We start from the raw sequence: 19,579 nt of genomic DNA, 5'->3' as shown, positions 1-19,579 counted from the left end.
ATTATCAACAAGCCATCTTTTTCTTTGTTCATAATTTTCATAAAATCACACAATATTCCAGCTTCTATACTCCAGTATCTAATAAGCTTATCTCTCAGCTCTTTATGCACTGTTCAGAAACTTAAATCTTTGTCTTTAACAAAGCTTCAAAATTGTTTATCTCTATTTTTTTCTCTGAGACTGCCTACAAATATCCTTTAAAAATCCAGACATTTGTTTTTATGTGTTTATCTAATTCTGTCCTCAGTAACCAATTTGGGTTTGGCACTTCTGTTACAGCATCTGATAGTCTTCCGCACAATTCCAGATTTTCCTCTACGGGTCTTCCTGAATGAGACACATCCACTGAAACCCCATGGTCGTCTTAGTCATCATTATCCTTTCATTTATTTGCATGTTTGTATAAGATAATACTAAAATGATACACAAATAATCTCAAAGTTACCACACTGAAGGAAGGGATACTAACCATGAGGAGAGAGGATATTCCCCATTAAGCTACAGCTGCTACAGAATAAAAGACTGTATTGGCCTACATCTTTAATGAATCATAGCAGATATTTCTAAATGTCAAGTCAAATGTTTTCAAGTTGAGGACCTTCTACAGGACAAAACAACACACTTCTTTGGAAGTGTTCATTAGTTACTCACCTTCCCATTCTATCCCTAATGCTCTTGTATGGATGAGAGAGGGAGGGTCGAAGGTAATCTAGAAGTCTATGACATAATTCTGATACTCTCCATTCCTGCTGACCAAGCCCGCCCATCAACATGTACATCCGGCTGTTGTGGATGAAACGATGAAACGGATATTAGGACAAGAAAATATGAGTTTTGTACAAATTACAAAATAATTAAGAAAGTACAACATACGCACTGGTGGAGAACAGAGAAGAAAAGAATATTACAATACTGAAATGACACTATAACAAGAAATCAGATTTTACATATGTATAAGCATTGATAGAAAAAATTCATAACCGCAAACATCATAGAAATATAACCACATTGTGGGTTAGTCGTTCTTGAGTACTCAATCGCCCAAAAACTTATACTGGTAGTCATTATATCATTTAGGTTTTCACAAGGAAAACTGAAAGTAAAAATAAATTAAGAGTAAGTACTAAAACATAATGCAGTGTCCAGTGAGTAATAAACAGCATGGTCAATAGAATTTGTAATTCAAGGTTACCAAAAGAAAAAGAAAAAATGATTTTCTACAGTTTGCAATTCAGAATTATTCAAACCAACCTAAAATTTCTTATGCAATTTACAATTTTGTTTCGACAAGGAAAGATTTTCAAGTTTAAAATTAAATTACTAGAAGAAACATAACTTTTTTAATAACACCTACAGTATTATCGAATTTGCAAAATACAGAATCTCAATGGGGGAATTTTTCTATTTCAATACTCGGATGAACTTTAGTATTTTATGTCAACGTTACCCATTAAGAATTGAAAAATTTCCTTTTTTTTCCCATATGTTAATCATTGCTTACCAACAATAATATGTGCTGTGAATGTCATATTGCTTATTCAGTTTCTTCTAAGTCGCATAGGTTAAATAAAGTTGTGCACTCCAGATTGTCAGTTTTTTTTCTTTTTCAAAAGAAAAGCAATATGATCATCAAGGGTTGTTTGACATAAATAATAACTAGTTTATAGCCAATCTGTCAAAGACTGAAAACCTCTTCCCCCAAAATTGCTTTAAAGTAAAACCTCTACTACAACATTACCTTGAAACATTGAAGGCACTTTCACCTGCCCTGAGAGGTTCCTCTAACAAAAGCTCCAGCAAAGGTGAAAGGCGGTTGGGATCTCTGTCTGCACTTGCTGTGGCCATACACGTGCCCCAATCTTCGACCGTCTCTACTGTGACATTGGATATTCCAGTCTGCATAATTGGTTTCAGCATTTCCCACAGAGCTTGATGCTTAGCAAATGTCCAGTGTTTGCTACCCCGAATCATACCTGCAATACATCGGAAAGTCTTATATTTAACAAATAGTAAAATCAGTTAGATGGTTAACTTACTTTATCGTGCTCTCAGTTTGCAATCTATTTTTCTCACAAATTAAGGTCCTGTGACTCCCCTTCTCTCTCACGAAGCCATTCTGATAATTCCATTTCTTTTCCACCAACCACCTACTCTGTATATCTCTTTCTAAACCCTTCTGCAGCACTCATCAATTTATTTGCTTGTTAGTAATATTAGCCCTATCATATCCTAATTTAGCCACATTTTAGGTTTTACTACTCCAATGAAAACCTTCAAATTCAAATCTATTTATTTTTATAAATTAATTTTTTATATAATGATCACAAATTTTAAAACTAATTTGTATTTTTCCTAACTAAAAACCTTACTCCTTTACTCCAGTTTGTATTTGTGTAGGAACAAATATTGTTTCTTTACAATACCATCACTCAACTATAACCAAAAACCAAATTGGTTGAAAACTTCAGAATATTGAATGTCCTACAGTGGTAAGAGACACTTGAAGGATGCAGAAACACATTTGGAAAACCAAGACTTTGGTTAAGAAGAATTTTGTTATAAGGACAAATGCCTTTACTATAGAAAGCAGTAGGGTAACGATTTATCAGCATACTGGTTGAATCCAGAAAAATAAGGACACTGACCATGAATAGGATGGGTAAAGCTAGTAAAACATTCATTCTAAATCTCTAAGATGCCATAAATTTAATAATTACAGGCGGGAGACTTGAAGATGTATATCCTAAGACAGTTTCTGGGCTCAACCTGTGCCGCTCCGTGAAATGCTTCTTTAGCATCATTTCTAAGGTATATACTGTAACTGCTATGTATTACCAGAGAAAAAAGTTGCAAAGGAATGCCAGGGATGAACCCAGCTCGCTCACCTAAATAGGTGTCGGTATATAGTAACTGGGGCGTGAAAAACCACTACCAGAGGTCTCGTGCCATTTAGATATCTCCTCTTCAAATATCCCTGTTACTACGAGGTGCCGTTCTACATCCACTACTGATTGCTACTACCTCTATCTCCACCCACGCCAACTACGTCACTCCTTTCATAGCATCTTCGGTGTTTACCCGTGCGTTCCCTTGCTTGTGATTTTTGGTTGTTATACGAGATGTCGGACGTTCAAGCTTCCTCATCCAAGTTAAGTACTAGAACTATGGATTTTGGGTTTCTGGAGTAGCGATGCCTTTATTTTCTTAGCTTTTAGTGTTAACGAGTTTTTCGGGTTGAGAGTCCCGATCCACGGCAGCCATGCTTGGTTTCGCTACCTCCACTTCTTGTTCTTGACGTTTTGCAATTGGCCCCCCATACTAATTGTAACTCATTTTGAACCTTTTTGCATTTGCTCAATTCCGAGTCACATTACGCGATGCTTTTATTCAGTGCACAGGTCTCTCGCCCAGAAATAGATTTTTCCTTCGTCAAAATCCCTTAATTATTACATGATAGAATAGGATTATAAAATTTAGGCCTCAAGCCAAGCACTGGGGCATCAAAGGCCATTCAGCACTATATGATACAAATTAATCAACCATACCCATACACTTACACCATTTGGTATCATTTTAACCTATAAAACCAATCACATCACTTTCGTATTATAAATTTTAAATGGGAAAAGGAAAGCATTAAAAAGATTAAATAAATAAATTATTGAAGTTAATTAAAGCTTACAATAAAAACCAATGCTCTAAAAATTCCCAATGAGTATGTAACCAAGAACTTTTTACTTAAATCTACAAAGTGAACTTTGGCAGGATGAAATTGCAAATGAAGGTTTAAATCACATTAGTATTACCTAATACCATGTAAATTTACATATGCTAATATGAAAACACAAAGCAGATAAATATAAAAAAAGTGCCAGTTTCAGGGAATCTCAAAGCAAAACCTGCTAAACTCAAACACACATTTTTCTATCAACTATAATTATTATAGGGTATTTTCCCCACTCTCTTCCCTTGGCTTTCAAATGCACCTTAAACAATGATAAATGTGTATCAGTAACTGTGCTTCGCTCACTAAAATGTACTTGGGATTAAAATAATGAATTCATAGAACTGACCCGTACTTTGTTTTTCATATATTTTCTAAGTTAGACAATTAGTAATCCTACCCCATTAAATAGATGTGGTAGCTCATACATTGCAAATTACCAACCAGTTGATATAAATCCTAAACTATTTACAGGTTTTGAGCAACTGCAGACTAAACATCTGAATGACTATGATGAATTAACATCTATTGCAAATGCTCATTACCAGGGTTGACCAACTTTCTAACACCGTTCAGATATATGAACCTCAGGTTATGAAGTTCAAATGACTGTCTGAATATAAAATCGTTTTGCTTTTGGCAGTGTTAAGAGACCCTTGTTTTCGAACTTGAGGCAATATGCTTTTCCAAATCAGGTTGCTGCTTGCCAGTTGATAGTGATCATGATGATGATAATAATCTATGTTTCTTTGATATCTCTTAGGGCACCAATCCATGATTCACAAACTGGGAATGGATAACTACCTAATCCAGTACTGTACTGAAATCCCCGTTTTATCACTACAATTAGAAAGGGAATGAAGGCCTGTGAAAGAATTTATCAGATAAAGAATAGATGCACTGACAAGTTAAAAATAACTATATACTAGCGATCCTGCAATGGAGTAAATTGGCAAATTTGGCTGCTGTTGGAAATATTTTGGAATAAAAAAGTAAAGTGATTTAAGGTACCTAAAGTTCCCGATCCCACAAAGCCATGATACAGTAGATCTTAGTCTTCTAGACTACCAATCATCAATCATTCAACTATAATTTACAGGCACCATTACAAAAAAATTGCACTGAAAAAGCAGGAAGTATTCATACTAACCCGTAATGATTTCAGTGGCACATCTCTGACTACTCTTGTGTGTCTCCTCAACAAGCTTCCTAATGTGGCTTTCAAACTGCTTCAAAAACGTATCCCCGAAATTTCGGAAGAGACCCTGCAAAAACAAGATATGAATGCCTCACTTCGACCAATTCACTTCTAATAATATGGAAAATAGATGAAAACCAAACAACTTACAATTGAAACAACCAAAATATATCAAACACATTAAATAAGAGATGTACCAAATATTAAATTTTTCACAAAAATATAATTGTGGCTGTTTGTAAAAGTAGCTTTTAGGGGCAGGGTGAAGTGGAATGCACAATAAAGAAAAGCAAAGTGCTTATTTGCTGCCCTTTCACTGGGGTCTTTTATACTTGTGATAAATGATAAACAGACTCCTTATTTCTAAGAAACTCTCTTTGCATTGCTAGTAATTCTTTCTTGAAGCTGTTTAAACACTGATGTCTAACCAAAATTTAAGAATTTTCTGTTTTCTTTTCTTGCAAAATGAGTATTGAGGTAATCTGGAGGCTGTTGGGAACTATCTAAGCATGGGTGGATCCGTCATAGTTCTTTTGTCTTTTCAGTTCTCCCACCGCAATAACAATCTTCAGAAGTTTTTGGTAATCCAGATTGCGGTTATTTTGTAATTTTAGGTTATTTAATGTTTTAATAGGAGATAATCTTCTGAAATTACAATGAATGCTGATGAAAGTGATTTAAGTTACTTTGTGAAAGTGTGCCAGCCACAACATTGTTATTTTTAAGGTTTGAGGAAAAAGATTCATTAACACTTTGCAGGGAAAAAAACCTGAAATTCTACATCTTGAGCTAAACATCTAAATTTAAACAGCTTCAAGATAAAATCACTATGAACATCCGGTGAGCATAGAAATATGTTATTTTCATTAGTAAAATAAATTTTTGAATATACTTACCCGATAATCATGTAGCTGTCAACTCTGTTGCCGACAGAAATCTATGGTCGGGATACGCCAGCGATCGCTATACAGGTGGGGGTGAACACCACAGCGCCATCTGTGGTCAGGTACTCCAGTACTTCTTGTCAACACCACCTCAATTTTTTCCTCGGTCCACTGGTTCTCTATGGGGAGGAAGGGTGGGTCAATTAAATCATGATTATCGGGTAAGTATATTCAAAAATTTATTTTACTAATGAAAATAACATTTTTCAATATTAATCTTACCCGATAATCATGTAGCTGATTCACACCCAGGGTGGTGGGTGGAGACCAGCATACATGTTAACAAAGAAGCTAAGTATCCCGTATTTTATTTTATTAGTTATTCAAAAATAACATAAAATAAATAAGTACCTGGTAAGGAAGACGACTTGAACAATTACTCTGCCTTTATTAAGTACGTCTTTCTTACTGAGCGTAGCGGTCCTCTTAGGATGCTGAACGACTCTTAGGTGCTGAAGTATAAAGGGCTGCAACCCATACTAAAGGACCTCATCACAACCTTTAACCTCAGCGCTTCTCAAGAAAGAATTGACCACCCGCCAAATCAACAAGGATGTGGAAGGCTTCTTAGCCGACCGTACAACCCATAAAAAGTATTCAAGAGAAAGGTTAAAAAGGTTATGGGATTATGGGAATGTAGTGGCTGAGCCCCCGCCTACTACTGCATTCGTTGCTACGAATGGTCCCAGGGTGTAGCAGTTCTCGTAAAGAGACTGGACATCTTTGAGATAGAATGATGCGAACACTGACTTGCTTCTCCAATAGGTTGCATCCATAACACTCTGCAGAGAACGGTTCTGTTTGAGGGCCACTGAAGTAGCCACAGCTCCCACTTCATGTGTCCTTACCTTCAGCAAAGCAAGGTCTTCTTCCTTCAGATGAGAATGTGCTTCCCTAATCAGGAGCCTGAATAGGTAAGAAACTGAGTTCTTAGACCTTGGAAGAGAAGGCTTCTTGATAGCACACCATAAGGCTTCTGATTGTCCTCGTAAAGGTTATGACCCTTTTAGATAGTACCTAAGAGCTCTAACTGGGCAAAGTACTCTCTCCAGTTCGTCCCCCACCAAGTTGGACAGGCTTGGGATCTCGAACGACTTAGGCCAAGGACGTGAAGGAAGCTCGTTTTAGCAAAAAACCGAGCTGCAAGGAACATGTAGCCGTTTCAGATGTGAAAACTATGTTCCTGCTGAAGGCGTGGATCTCACTTACTCTTTTAGCTGTTGTCAAGAACACGAGGAAAAGAGTTTTTAATGTGAGGTCCTTAAAAGAGGCTGATTGGAGAGGTTCAAATCTTGATGACATAAGGAACCTTAGGACCACGTCTAGATTCCAGCCTGGAGTGGACAACCGACGTTCCTTTGAGGTCTTAAAAGACCTAAGGAGGTCCTGTAGATCTTTGTTGGTGGAAAGATCCAAGCCTCTGTGGCGGAAAACCGCTGCCAACATACTTCTGTAACCCTTAATCGTAGGAGCTGAAAGGGATCTTACGTTCCTTAGATGTAACAGGAAGTCAGCAATCTGGGTTACAGTGGTACTGGTTGAGGAAACTGCATTGGTCTTGTACCAGCTACGGAAGACTTCCCCTTGAGACTGATAGATTCTGAGAGTGGATGTTCTCCTTGCTCTGGCAATCGCTCTGGCTGCCTCCTTCGAAAAGCCCCTAGCTCTTGAGAGTCTTTCGAAAGTCTGAAGGCAGTCAGACGAAGAGCGTGGAGGTTTGGATGTACCTTCTTTACGTGAGGTAGACGAAGAAGGTCCACTCCTAGAGGAAGAGTCCTGGGAATGTCGACCAGCCATTGCAGTACCTCTATGAACCATTCTCTCGCGGGCCAGAGCGGAGCCAACCAACGTCAGCCGTGTCCCTTTGCGAGAGGAGAACTTCTGAAGTACCCTGTTGACAATCTTGAACGGCGGGAATGCATACAGGTCGAGATGGGACCAATCCAGCAGAAAAGCATCCACGTGAACTGCTGCTGGGTCTGGAATCGGAGAACAATACAACGGGAGCCTCTAGGTTATCGAGGTAGCGAACAGATCTATGGTTGGCTGACCCCACAGGGCCCAAAGTCTGCTGCAAACATTCTTGTGAAGGGTCCACTCTGTGGGGATGACCTGACCCTTCCGGCTAAGGCGATCTGCCATGACATTCATATCGCCCTGAATGAACCTCGTTACCAGCGTGAGCTTTCGATCTTTTAACTAGATGAGGAGGTCCCTTGCGATCTAGAACAACTTCCACGAATGAGTCCCTCCCTGCTTGGAGATGTAAGCCAAGGCTGTGGTGTTGTCAGAGTCCACCTCCACCACCTTGTTAAGCTGGAGGGACTTGAAGTTTATCAAGGCCAGATGAACCGCCAACAGCTCCTTGCAATAGATGTGAAGTGTCCTTAGCTCCTGATTCCATGTTCCCGAGCATTCCTGTCCGTCCAAAGTCGCACCCCAGCCCGTGTCTGATGCGTCAGAGAAGAGACGGCGGTCGGGTTTCTGAACAGCCAAAGGTAGACTTCCTTGAGAAGAAAGCTGTTCTTTCACCACGTGAGAGTAGACCTCCTCTCTTCGGAAACAGGAACTGAGATCGTCTCTAGCGTCATGTCCTTTATCCAGTGAGCCGCTAGATGATACTGAAGGGGGGGAGGTGGGGTCTCCCTAACTCGATGAACAGGGCCAGCGATGAAAGTGTCCCTGTTAGACTCATCCACTACCTGACTGAGCATCGGTTCCTTCTCAGCATGCTCTGGATGCAATCTAGGGCTTAGTATATCTTTGGGGCCGACGGAAAAGCCCGAAAAGCTCGACTCTGAAGATCCATACCCAGGTAGACAATGGTCTGGGATGGGACGAGCTGGGACTCCTCAAAATTGACCAGGAGGCCCAGTTCCTTGGTCAGATCCATAGTCCATCTGAGAATCTCCAGACAGCGACGACTGTGGGAGCTCTTAAAAGCTAGTCGTCTGACGGAGCCGGACACAAGATCATGGTACTGCTGCACAGTCTGTGAACTGTCAACCATGGGGAAGCGAGGAAGTACAGTGACAACCCGAAGCTGTCTAGACTGTCTGGGTCGTACAGACAACTCCTTATCGGGTTGCTGAGGTTGCCGCACTGCGTCACAACAAGTCACTTCTGCTGGTTGTTGAACGTCTTCCCAGTGACACACTGACTCCGTAAACAAAAAATCCTCTAACAAGGACTAAGCTTGGACTGTGCATGTCTTGCAACACAGCTCAAGGTCTATGGGAGCAGGTGTGGTAACAGACGGGGTTAGCGACTGAAGTGGAACCATTACCCTCCCTGGAAGCATGCTATGCTTAAATAAAAGTCCATAGGAGGCTAAGCAGCTAAAGGCTCCTCTCCAAATGACAGAGTCCTCAAGGGAAAATCAGAAGGAGGGAGAATAGCACTTTCTCATCTACAGGAACCATATCCGAGAAAAGCTAAGTTCTCTCAGTGAGGGTTTCACTGGTGCAAAAGCAGCAGACTAGAAGGCAACGTTATGAAACTGCTTGACAGTCTAGTGAGTTGGCAACAACCAAAGATGTGTGACTGAGAAGCATGCGGTAAGGTATGCAGAGCATGCTGTATGTAGAGCATGCTGTAAGGTAAGCAGAGCATGTTGCATGGCGTGCGGCTTATGCTGCATGGGATGAGGCTCATGCTGCATGGGATGAGGCTCATGCTGCATGGTATGAGACTCATGCTGCATGGGATGAGGCTCAAGCTGCAAGGGATGAGGCTTATGCCGCATGCGTTGAGGTACTTCACCTCAGGAAAGGGAAACTCGCCCTGTTGGCAACACTGCATTACTTCATGCATGCTTGCATGGGGTTTTAATATCAACATAATATTTACATTACATTCATAACTCATGATTCATTTTTGTTTTGAAGATATTTTGCCATATTTTTGCGATTTTGTTAAAAATATATTGCAAGAAATACATATATATTTTTTTTAAGTAATACGAATAACCTCCATTATCATAATGTTTGTGTAGGCATACATGTATATGTTTTACAAATGCAAGTTATGAAAGTAATGAGGTGTTATTATTGTCATTTGTTATTTCATTAATGACATAATATTGTCTTCAGAGTGCCACCTAGCCACCAACAATAAATGCCCCCCCAAAATTTATATTGGCCCTGAAGTGGCCCCCCCACTTTCAGAGTCCTAGAATCGCCACTGCGCAAGAGTTGAGGTTGCTGCCTCAAGGATGGTGGAGGTTGCCGCAACGCAAGAGGTTGCTGCATAGCGCTGGTATCTGGCAACTCCCAATGCGGCAGCTCACGCATGGAGGTAGTTTGAGGAACCTCAACATCATACGTCTGGCAGGCTGGACTGCGTAGAGGTGGAGGAGCGCTCGCAGGAGGAGGTGTGTTAACCTTCTCTGCCTGAAACTCCTGCATCAACACCGCAAGCTGAGACTGCATTGTCAGCAGCATAGACCACTAGAGTTTAAGAAAGATAAGGCTCCTGCCTCAACAACAAACGGAGCTACTGTCCGTTGAAACTGAGGGTCTAAAACAGCTGGTGCGGCAACAGATGGAGTTACTGTCTGTTGCGATACCACCTTGCCTCTCTGGGAGGTGTGCAGTTGTCGTACTGCAGCAAGTCCGAACTGACCCAGTGCTAATGGCACCACCTAGGAGTTGGACTTGCGCGGAAGGGACCGACTTGCACTTAAAAGCTGCAAGATTTGGTCTATGGTTTCTGCGAGAAACCTCTTCCGCAGACGAGGAATAAATGGGCTCTCTCGTCTTTGTGTGGGTGGGGTGATCACGTCGGCTACGTGAGTTGGTTACACCCGAAACCACGGAGGGAAACGTCTGTTCGTCGATCAAGGCCTGCTGAACCCATAAGTCCTTCGACATTACTTCTCCCCTGGGCTTGGGAGCTTGTAAGAGGTCCCAGACTAGGCGAACAACTGGCACGAACAGACGAACGCGAACAACTGGCACGAACAGACGAACCCTCGAACGCAACACTGTAACACTATGCGCTTATCACTTTATCACTTTTGATTTTCTGTTTGCACTTATTTCACTGAACTCGAAACTTTAAGTGGTTTGTACCTGAAACACGCAATTCTATCCTTCAGTAAAAGTTAGTAATTGCGAAAACAGTATTACAATGTAACAGAAAAACATAATGAAAGATAAATAATTCAGTGGCTGGAAAAGAGACTAAACACTAGATCAAATAAACTACGTTTAAAATCTCTCACCGCATAAAGCCTGAGAACAAGAATAAAACTCTAGAAACGTTTACCTTCTTCCCCTAAAGAGACTAGGGAGAAGAGCAAAAACGATAACAACGTTACCCGCTTGAACGAAACGTTTATCCTCCTCTCTCTCCCTCCGTCTCTATCTCTCTCTCTCTCTCTCTTGACTTAGCACCTGAGAGAAGAGCCCAATTATATATATCGTTAAAACATATTATTGTTAAAGGAAAAAAACTGAAAGGTTTCCCAAATAAAAAGTTCCTTTATTAGAATTAAAACCATTTAAGCTAAGAAAGAATGAACAAAACGCTAGAATCGGTTTACTCTTACTGCAACGTGACACCGTGATAGACTCTCTCTCTATCGTAACGATAGAGCGCAAGTTGAACGTTCTGAACGTCAACAACTGCAGAGACAAAACAAAACGTTAGTTCAACTTTGAAAACAGTACAAGACTATCAAAGAAATTCTTTCAAAAACATTAAAATAGCATAATATGTTAACAGGTAAAAACGAAATGACGGGCTCAATGTTAATTAACTTCGGTTCCAAGAAAAGACCGCCTACTATTAGGAAAGGTCGAATATAAACAAATATAAAAATTAATTTTAATAAGTTTATAATAAAAGGAAGTTAATCAAAGAGGCCTATAAAAGGCGGAGAGATATAAAATAAATCTATAACTTTGTTAAGCAAAATTAAGAGAGTCTATACTCTCTTCGACACCAACACTTCCGTCTAAGGGAAGGGTCGGCCATTTAAAAGTGAAAGAGAGTTCATACTCTCTTCGTACCAAAATTAAATCAAAAATTAAATCAAATTAATTCCAAAAACTTGCTAAGCTAATGATATAGCTTCCTGAATAGCGAAGGCTAAACTCTAGAGCAAATACATCACCAAATCGTGAGCAATAACTCCAGAATCAACAGCGTATCCATGTAGGTCTAGCCGGAGGCACGACAGAGGAAAAATTGAGGTGGTGTTGACAAGAAGTACTGGAGTACCTGACCACAGATGGCGCTGTGGTGTTCACCCCCACCTGTATAGCGATCGCTGGCGTATCCCGACCATAGATTTCTGTCGGCAACAGAGTTGACAGCTACATGATTATCGGGTAAGATTAATATTGAAAAAACAAATTTTATAATCAAAATTCCTTTCCTTTTCCCTACATTTTCCTTACTTTTAAAAAGTAAAATTGAGTTAAAGTCGATCTGTTAACAGTAGCCGCTTGTCAAACAAGTAATCTTGAGCATGTTAAAATTAAATTCTTTTCAGTGTAGAAGGTCCTTAACTTACTAACTTAATAGGTTCCAAGAAGCTTTTTGTAAGCAAAATTGTTTGTAAATCAAATTTTGTTAAATTTTGGCTTAGGGTAGGCCTAACCTGAATCCCATGCTTATGATTTCCAGGTACAAAAGTCCACAAATGGTCAGGTTTCATATAAAATAGATATCAGATTTTTATATTTGTCATTTTGTTAACTGTTTGAAATTATATAATATTGTTTTATTAAAGTACTTCTTTATCTTAATTGTGTTATTTTCAGTTTGATTTGTGTTTGTATCTCTGATTATTTGTAAATCAACTATTTGTAAGTTGGGGACATTATATAAGAAAAAAGATCAAGTAGAATTTATAAGACATCTGAAATTAAAATCTTTACACAAAAGAAAAAATGAAAACAGACCTTAAACAACCAGTACCGACGATTGTTGAAACTATCGCGTTCTTTATTCTCCTCAAGAGACAGAAAGGAAACCAGTTTGTCAACACAGCCTTCCGACGAGAAGAAATCATATATCACACATTCCTCTTCCTTCAACTCTTCCCTTTTTCTGTCTAAGGGAGGCTGCTTGGTTGGAGGAGCATAGACCATCATCTCTCTGAAAAAAGAAAATGAGAATGTTCTTAATCAATACACTTTACAAAATTTCCTCATGTAGAAAATGCAGGGTAGTATCTTGGTCGACATTCTTTTGGAGGTATATTTATCACGAATACTTTGAATTTGGGTGCCACAGCCCATCCTCCCCCGTAATCCACCACAGATGAAGCTTCAGGTAGCAGAAGTAGGGGATTCAGCATTATGAAGCTTCATCTGTGGTGGATAACGGGGGAGGGTGGGCTGTGGCACCCTAGCAGTACCAGCTGAACTCGGTTGAGTCCCTTGTTAGGCTGGGAGTAACGTAGAGAGTAGAGGTCCCCTTTTTTTGTTTTTGTTTTTGTTTCATTTGTTGATGTCGGCTACCTCCCAAAATTGGGGAAAGTGCCTTGGTATATGTATGTATGTACTTTGAATTTTTTTATATCTCGTACACAGTTTATCTTTATGTGGGTTATAAAACGTCTACCTTTTATAATTAATGAAAGACAATTAGGCAAAAACTTTGTGATACTCTTTTTCATCTAAACATATTTACAGTTTGCAGACATAATAAAACTAAATCACTTGAAAGAAAAATTTTGCCAACTTTCTCATCAACCATGGATAAAGAACATAAACGCTTCAAAATACCATACCTAGGCCAAGTATACCACCCGAAGTATGTCTTCTCTACATAACGAGTCTCCTCCCATTGCTCTTCGGTTTTAATCTTCCTACTGCTATCATACTGCAACCACCTGTAAAGAATAAAATGTTGGTTAAATACTCTTTCAGCAGATGATAATTTTTGATAATTTTTTATACAAGATGCTTGATGGAAAATTTTTTATTTACAAGATACTTAATGATAAGAGAACTTTTCATTATTTATTCAATTCAAAATACTGAAGTTAATTTTCCATGGGCCCATTTCTACTGCCATTTACAGACAGATTTACCAGGCAACAGCAATCAGAAGATGATTCCTTTTCAAAACAATATGAAACGTTATTAAGGAATATCCAAATTTTACTTTAATAGTAATTGAAATGGCTCTAAAACTGAAAAGAATACTCTGATATACAGTGAAACCTCTAGACATGAAAGTTTCTGTATGCGAAAAACTCGATTTACTAAGAAAGATTTTTTTGCCTATTACGAAAAAATACTCAGGATACGAAACAAAATTTGCGTGTTTAGTCAGGTGTCTTGAATGACCCGAATGTATTTGGCTCTATTTCATTCCATTTCATTTTATTTTTCCTTGTTTCCTTTCCTCACCTGGCTATTTTCCCCGTTAGGGCCCTTGGGCTTATAGCATCCTGCTTTTCCAACTATGGTTATAGCTTAGCAAGTAATAATAATAATAATAATAATAACAATAATAATAATTTCATTATACAAAAAAATCCCGATACGAAAGCCCCCCCGGAACACATTAATTTTGTACAATATTAACCTTTAAAAAGAAACCATAACTTTCACTAACAACACAATCAACAAAAATCAAAGTGAAAATAAACAATATTAAAATTCTTTCTTTAAGAGTTAGGTGTGTAAAGAACTCTCAAACTCTCTTCTGTCCTGTGAACTTTCTTCCTGAATTCTCAACTGATCCAGGTACCAATAAAAATCCCTTTTCAAATATTTTCTTATATATTGTGATTTGTCCTGCTGCTACCACACCTACAAAATTTTCAGTTTCTTTTTCCCAAAAAGTTTTAGTCTTTGGGATATGCCTACTTTATAGCCTAAGGACACCATAGCTATTAGAAACTTCAGCCATCACACAAAGTTTCCAGTACATTGCCGTCAGCAATCGACCATTATTAACCCTTTTACCCCCAGGCTATTTGGAAATTTCCAACCCTTAACCCCCAGGGGGTTATTTTTTTCCCAGCACATTTTGCAGTATATTTTTTAAAATTGCTCTAACAGCCTTAATTTTTGTCATAGAGAGGTCAGGTTGGTCTCATTCTCTTGGAAAATGCCTGAATTTTCTCAAAAAATTATCAAAAATATGAAAAAAAAATTTTATAGCATTTTTTTGCAAGGACGTACCGGTACGTCCATGGGGGTAGAGGGATGGCTTTTGTGAAACGTACCAGTACGTCCTTTGGGGGTAAAAGTGTTAACGCACAGCTAAAATTAAAACTTACTCATTATCTGGTCTTGAATCTCCAGGAAGCAGTTTTCCTGGAACTGGTTTGGATCCACCAATAGCAAAGGGGTCTATTCGTATTTTCAAATGTTTTCTCTTTTGATTTTTGAAAATCCATGGCATATAGAATAGACAAGTCTGAAAAGACAGCAAATCATGTTAAATTAAAACTTTAAGTTGAGGTAAACTCAAAAATAACACAATATTATTGTAATAATAAAAATTTCAGTCTTGGCTATATTTGCTCATCTTCGAAAAGAAGGAAAACAACTTTCTCAAAAATGAACGAATTGAAACCATTAACAATTTTAGGTTATGTATTATGATCAAGATATCTAATTGTTCCCAATTTTCTTCATTTCTTAATAAATATTTAATACAAACTGGTTAAACAGAATATTGAGAATTGAACCAAATCATAAACCACCATGCCATAATCTCACCTAAATACTATGCCGTGATAAATACTTGTGATGGTAGGAAGGACACTTAATATAAACAAAATTTGGCGGGTGCAGAAATGGAAAACTTGATGACCTCACTATAATGTGTCTTAGATACTTTCTTTTTAAAAAAAAATATTAAAGTTTAAAAATAAAGCAAAGAAATTATACAAAACATTATGTACTGTTCCAACTTGATAATTTCTTCACCTAAAAGTGCTATGCTTTTATAAGAATCTTCACCCTAAAAGCACTGGATATGAATGCACCTGGGAACATTTCAAATCAAATCTCACACTTACTTCTCTTATTCTAATATTATCATGGATTAAGTTTGTAGTTATTGCTCGGACACCACAGGCTGGATAGGTCACATCTGGACGGATGAGACAGCCCAAAAGATTGAGGGTCAAATTATGACAACGCCAGTGCCTAAGACGAGAAAAAAAGAATTCCTCAATAATAATTTCATAAAGGGCATAAAAAATTAAAAAGGCTTTGTCAATTGCAAGAACAAATAATTAAATGAGCATCACAAAGGCAGAGTGAATTAAAAAAGCTTTGAAGGTTGTTATCAGTATCAAAACGTTTGCGATATAAGTTTGTTTCCTACAAGGATCAGCGCCAAGCCACTTGCTGATTAACGTAAAAATGAAGCATGCTACAAAAGAACGTTGGAAGCTGTAACAAAATGTAGGCAAAGGAGAACCTGAGAGCTAATTTATGCAATGAGCTAGTATTATCAGCATGATCTGAGTGAGATGGGGTGGGAACATTTCAAGGCTGGATAAGTAGAATGGAAAGGATAGGACCGGAGATATAAAAGAGGACTAGAAATCACCATAAACAACATACTGTATAGTTGATGCAAGAACAAGAAAATTATATCCAAGAGACTGGCCTTGGGGGTTTTCAATCTTACCAGTTTAATCAAGAAACTATATCATTAACTGCACTAGAGTAAAGCCAAATACTGTACTTTTAACAATTTTAATACTTACAGCACCCCAGACTCAAGAAGCTTGGACATCTTTTCAATCAGGTTATTGTACATGTAATTATTGTGATCACCAGTTTTTGCCAACTGTTTGCGTGCTGCATCAATTGCCTCCGGACTGACAGTCAACTCTGAATGACTTGGGTTCTTTGATGCAAGCACAGCTTTAGCTGCTGTTACAGCACCATCTGAAACCTGAGGGGAAAATATTAACTCTTTTACCCCCAATGGAAGTACTGGTACGTTTCACAAAACTCATCCCTATACCCCAATGGACGTACTGGTACGTCCTTGCAAAAAAATGATATTTTAATTATAAAATAAATTTTTGAATATACTTACCCGGTGAATATATAATAGCTGCTGCTCAGCGGCTCGACAGAAAACACACACAAAAACTCGCGAGCGATCGCTATGAAGGTTGCGGGTGTGCCCACCAGCGCCAACTGTCGGCCAGATACCACACATGCATGTAAACAAGCCTTCAATTCTTCTCGTCCCGCTGCGTCTCTATTGGGGAGGAAGGGAGGGCCTTTAATTTATATATTCACCGGGTAAGTATATTTAAAAATTTATTTTCTGGGCTCAATCCCTGTGCCGCGCAGTGAAATGCTCCTTAAGCACCATTTCAAAGGAATATAACTGCTAATATTACCAGAGAAAAAATGTAAAGGAATGCTAGGTTGAACTAGCTCGCTCACCTAATGGTGTCGGTATAGACTTGGGCGAAATACCAGAGGTCTCGTACCATTTAGACTTCTCCTCTTCGAAATCCCCCAATAGTGAGGTGCCGTTCAACCTCCCCTGCCTCGCAGACCAGTACTACTAACTCAACCCACGCTTGCCCATCACTCCTTTCAAGCACCTGTTTGATATAAGTCCAAGTTTTTTATTTCGTGTGTTTCATTGGATTTATCATCAACTTTCTCTCGATGGCCGATTCCCAAGATACCCCATCGAAGTTAAGTACCTTATCCATGAGTTTTTAACGAGATTGGGCAGTGTCATCTTTGTTTTTATTATTGAGAAGTGTTTATATATGAGCGGCGTCCCCGTTCTTTCTTTCGCCTCTGCCCTTTGTCTCGTTAGTTCGTCCGTCTTTTATATTCGTTCGATCCTTTAGGAGTTTTTTCCTTATATTCATTTAGTACACCGACTTTATGCTTTCATATAGCAATATTCATTTAGTACACCGACTTTATGCTTTCATATAGCATTTATTTTATGTTATCCTATGATATCGGTGTTAGCGTTTCATCAGGAGTAGGTTATGTTGGTATGCCTGCATTCGTGCATGTTGGTGGATAGCGTCACCATTGAGATTGTTTCGCTAGTTCTAGGAGCTTTAATTTCGACCATCTCACTTATTATTAGTAAAACCTTTTGTTTTATTACGCTCCACCTAGTTTTACGTTTGGTTCGAGTGGGACTCTCGCGTATTTTGTTGTTTTTACTGTTCGATCTACCGCTTCAGTAACTAGGTTGGTACCCCTGCTTTCCATCTCCTGATGGCGTCATGCTCCTCCCTTTTTACTCGCCCGAGTCCCTCTCTCGCCATATTTTTTCTGCATGCCTAACCTTACTTACGTGATTTCGCTTTTAATTCATTAATTATTTTTATGTATTTGTGCATTGATATTATATTTATTGCTTACTCCGTTATGATCATATTTTTGGGATTTTCATGTCATGATTAGGGGATCTCCAGTTGGTAGCCCTGTCTACCACTGCGCACTGCTTTAATTTATATATTCACCGGGTAAGTATATTTAAAAATTTATTTTATAATTAAAATATTATTTTTAAATATTTAACTTAGCCGGTGAATATATAATAGCTGATTCACACCCAAGGCGGTGGGTAGAGACCAGAGTTAATTAAGTTTACAGCGTATATGCTTAGAGTTTTTGACAGTTATCAATATAACAAAACCCAAATATATAGGTACCTGGTAAGGAAGTTGACTTCGACGATTACTCTGCCTTGTAAGTCTGTCTTCCTCACGAAGCCCAGCGATCCTCTTAGGATGCTGAAGGACTCCCAGGAGCTGAAGTATGAAGGGTTGCAACCCATACCAACAGGACCTCATCAAACCCCTAATCTGGGCGCTCTCAAGAAATGACTTTGACCACCCGCCAAATCAACCAGGATGCGAAAGGCTTCTTAGCCTTCCGTACAACCCAAAAAAACAATATTAAAAAACATTTCAAGAGACAGATTAAAAAAGGATATTGGAATTAGGGAAGTGTAGTGGTAGAACCCTCACCCACTACTGCACTCGCTGCAACGAATGGACCCAGTGTGTAGCAGTCCTCGTAAAGAGTCTGGACATCTTTTAAGTAAAATGACGCGAACACTGACTTGCTTCTCCAAAAAGTTGCGTCCATGATACTTTGCAGAGATCTATTTTGCTTGAAGGCCACGGAGGTTGCTATAGCTCTAACTTCGTGCGTCTTAACCTTAAGCAAACATCGGTCTTTCTCATTCAAGTGGGAATGAGCTTCTCGTATTAAAAATCTGATAAAATATGACAAAGCATTCTTTGACATAGGCAATGATGGTTTCTTGACTGAGCACCATAATGCCTCAGATTTACCTCGTAATGACTTAGTACGAGCTAAATAGAACTTAAGAGCTCTAACCGGACATAACACTCTTTCCAGTTCGTTGCCTACGATCTCTGATAAACAAGGAATATCAAAAGATTTAGGCCAAGGGCGAGAAGGCAGTTCATTTTTGGCCAGGAAACCAAGTTGAAGAGAACAAGTGGCTTTTTCTGTAGAAAAGCCGATGTTCTTACTGAAGGCATGCATTTCACTGACTCTTTTAGCCGAGGCCAAGCACACTAGGAAAAGTGTCTTGAGAGTGAGATCCTTCAGGGTGGCTGAATGTAATGGCTCAAACCTGTCTGACATGAGGAACCTTAGGACCACGTCTAAGTTCCATCCAGGAGTTGCCAAACGACGTTCCTTAGAGGTTTCAAAAGACTTAAGGAGATCTTGTAGATCTTTATTGTTGGAAAGA

At 38.9% G+C, this 19,579-nt stretch overlaps 1 protein-coding gene across 2 annotated transcripts in view; it reads right to left on the bottom strand.

Moving 5' to 3' along the window:
• Positions 1-19,579, bottom strand: part of LOC137631596 (proteasome activator complex subunit 4-like) — a 103,822-nt gene that overhangs the window by 10,495 nt on the left and 73,748 nt on the right. For both annotated transcript variants that reach the window (XM_068363464.1, XM_068363463.1), the window contains 8 exons: positions 16,560-16,750; positions 15,861-15,990; positions 15,114-15,253; positions 13,611-13,712; positions 12,778-12,973; positions 4,875-4,989; positions 1,739-1,973; positions 652-783 (listed from right to left, as the gene is read on the bottom strand). In XM_068363464.1, the coding sequence (XP_068219565.1) occupies positions 652-783; positions 1,739-1,973; positions 4,875-4,989; positions 12,778-12,973; positions 13,611-13,712; positions 15,114-15,253; positions 15,861-15,990; positions 16,560-16,750 (1,241 nt within the window). The remainder of the gene's footprint in view (positions 1-651; positions 784-1,738; positions 1,974-4,874; positions 4,990-12,777; positions 12,974-13,610; positions 13,713-15,113; positions 15,254-15,860; positions 15,991-16,559; positions 16,751-19,579) is intronic.

Source organism: Palaemon carinicauda, chromosome 40 (assembly GCF_036898095.1).
Source record: "Palaemon carinicauda isolate YSFRI2023 chromosome 40, ASM3689809v2, whole genome shotgun sequence".
NCBI classification, from domain to species: Eukaryota; Metazoa; Arthropoda; class Malacostraca; order Decapoda; family Palaemonidae; genus Palaemon; species Palaemon carinicauda.
Note: the sequence above shows the minus strand (reverse complement) of the source record. Positions and strands in the feature narration are given on the sequence as shown.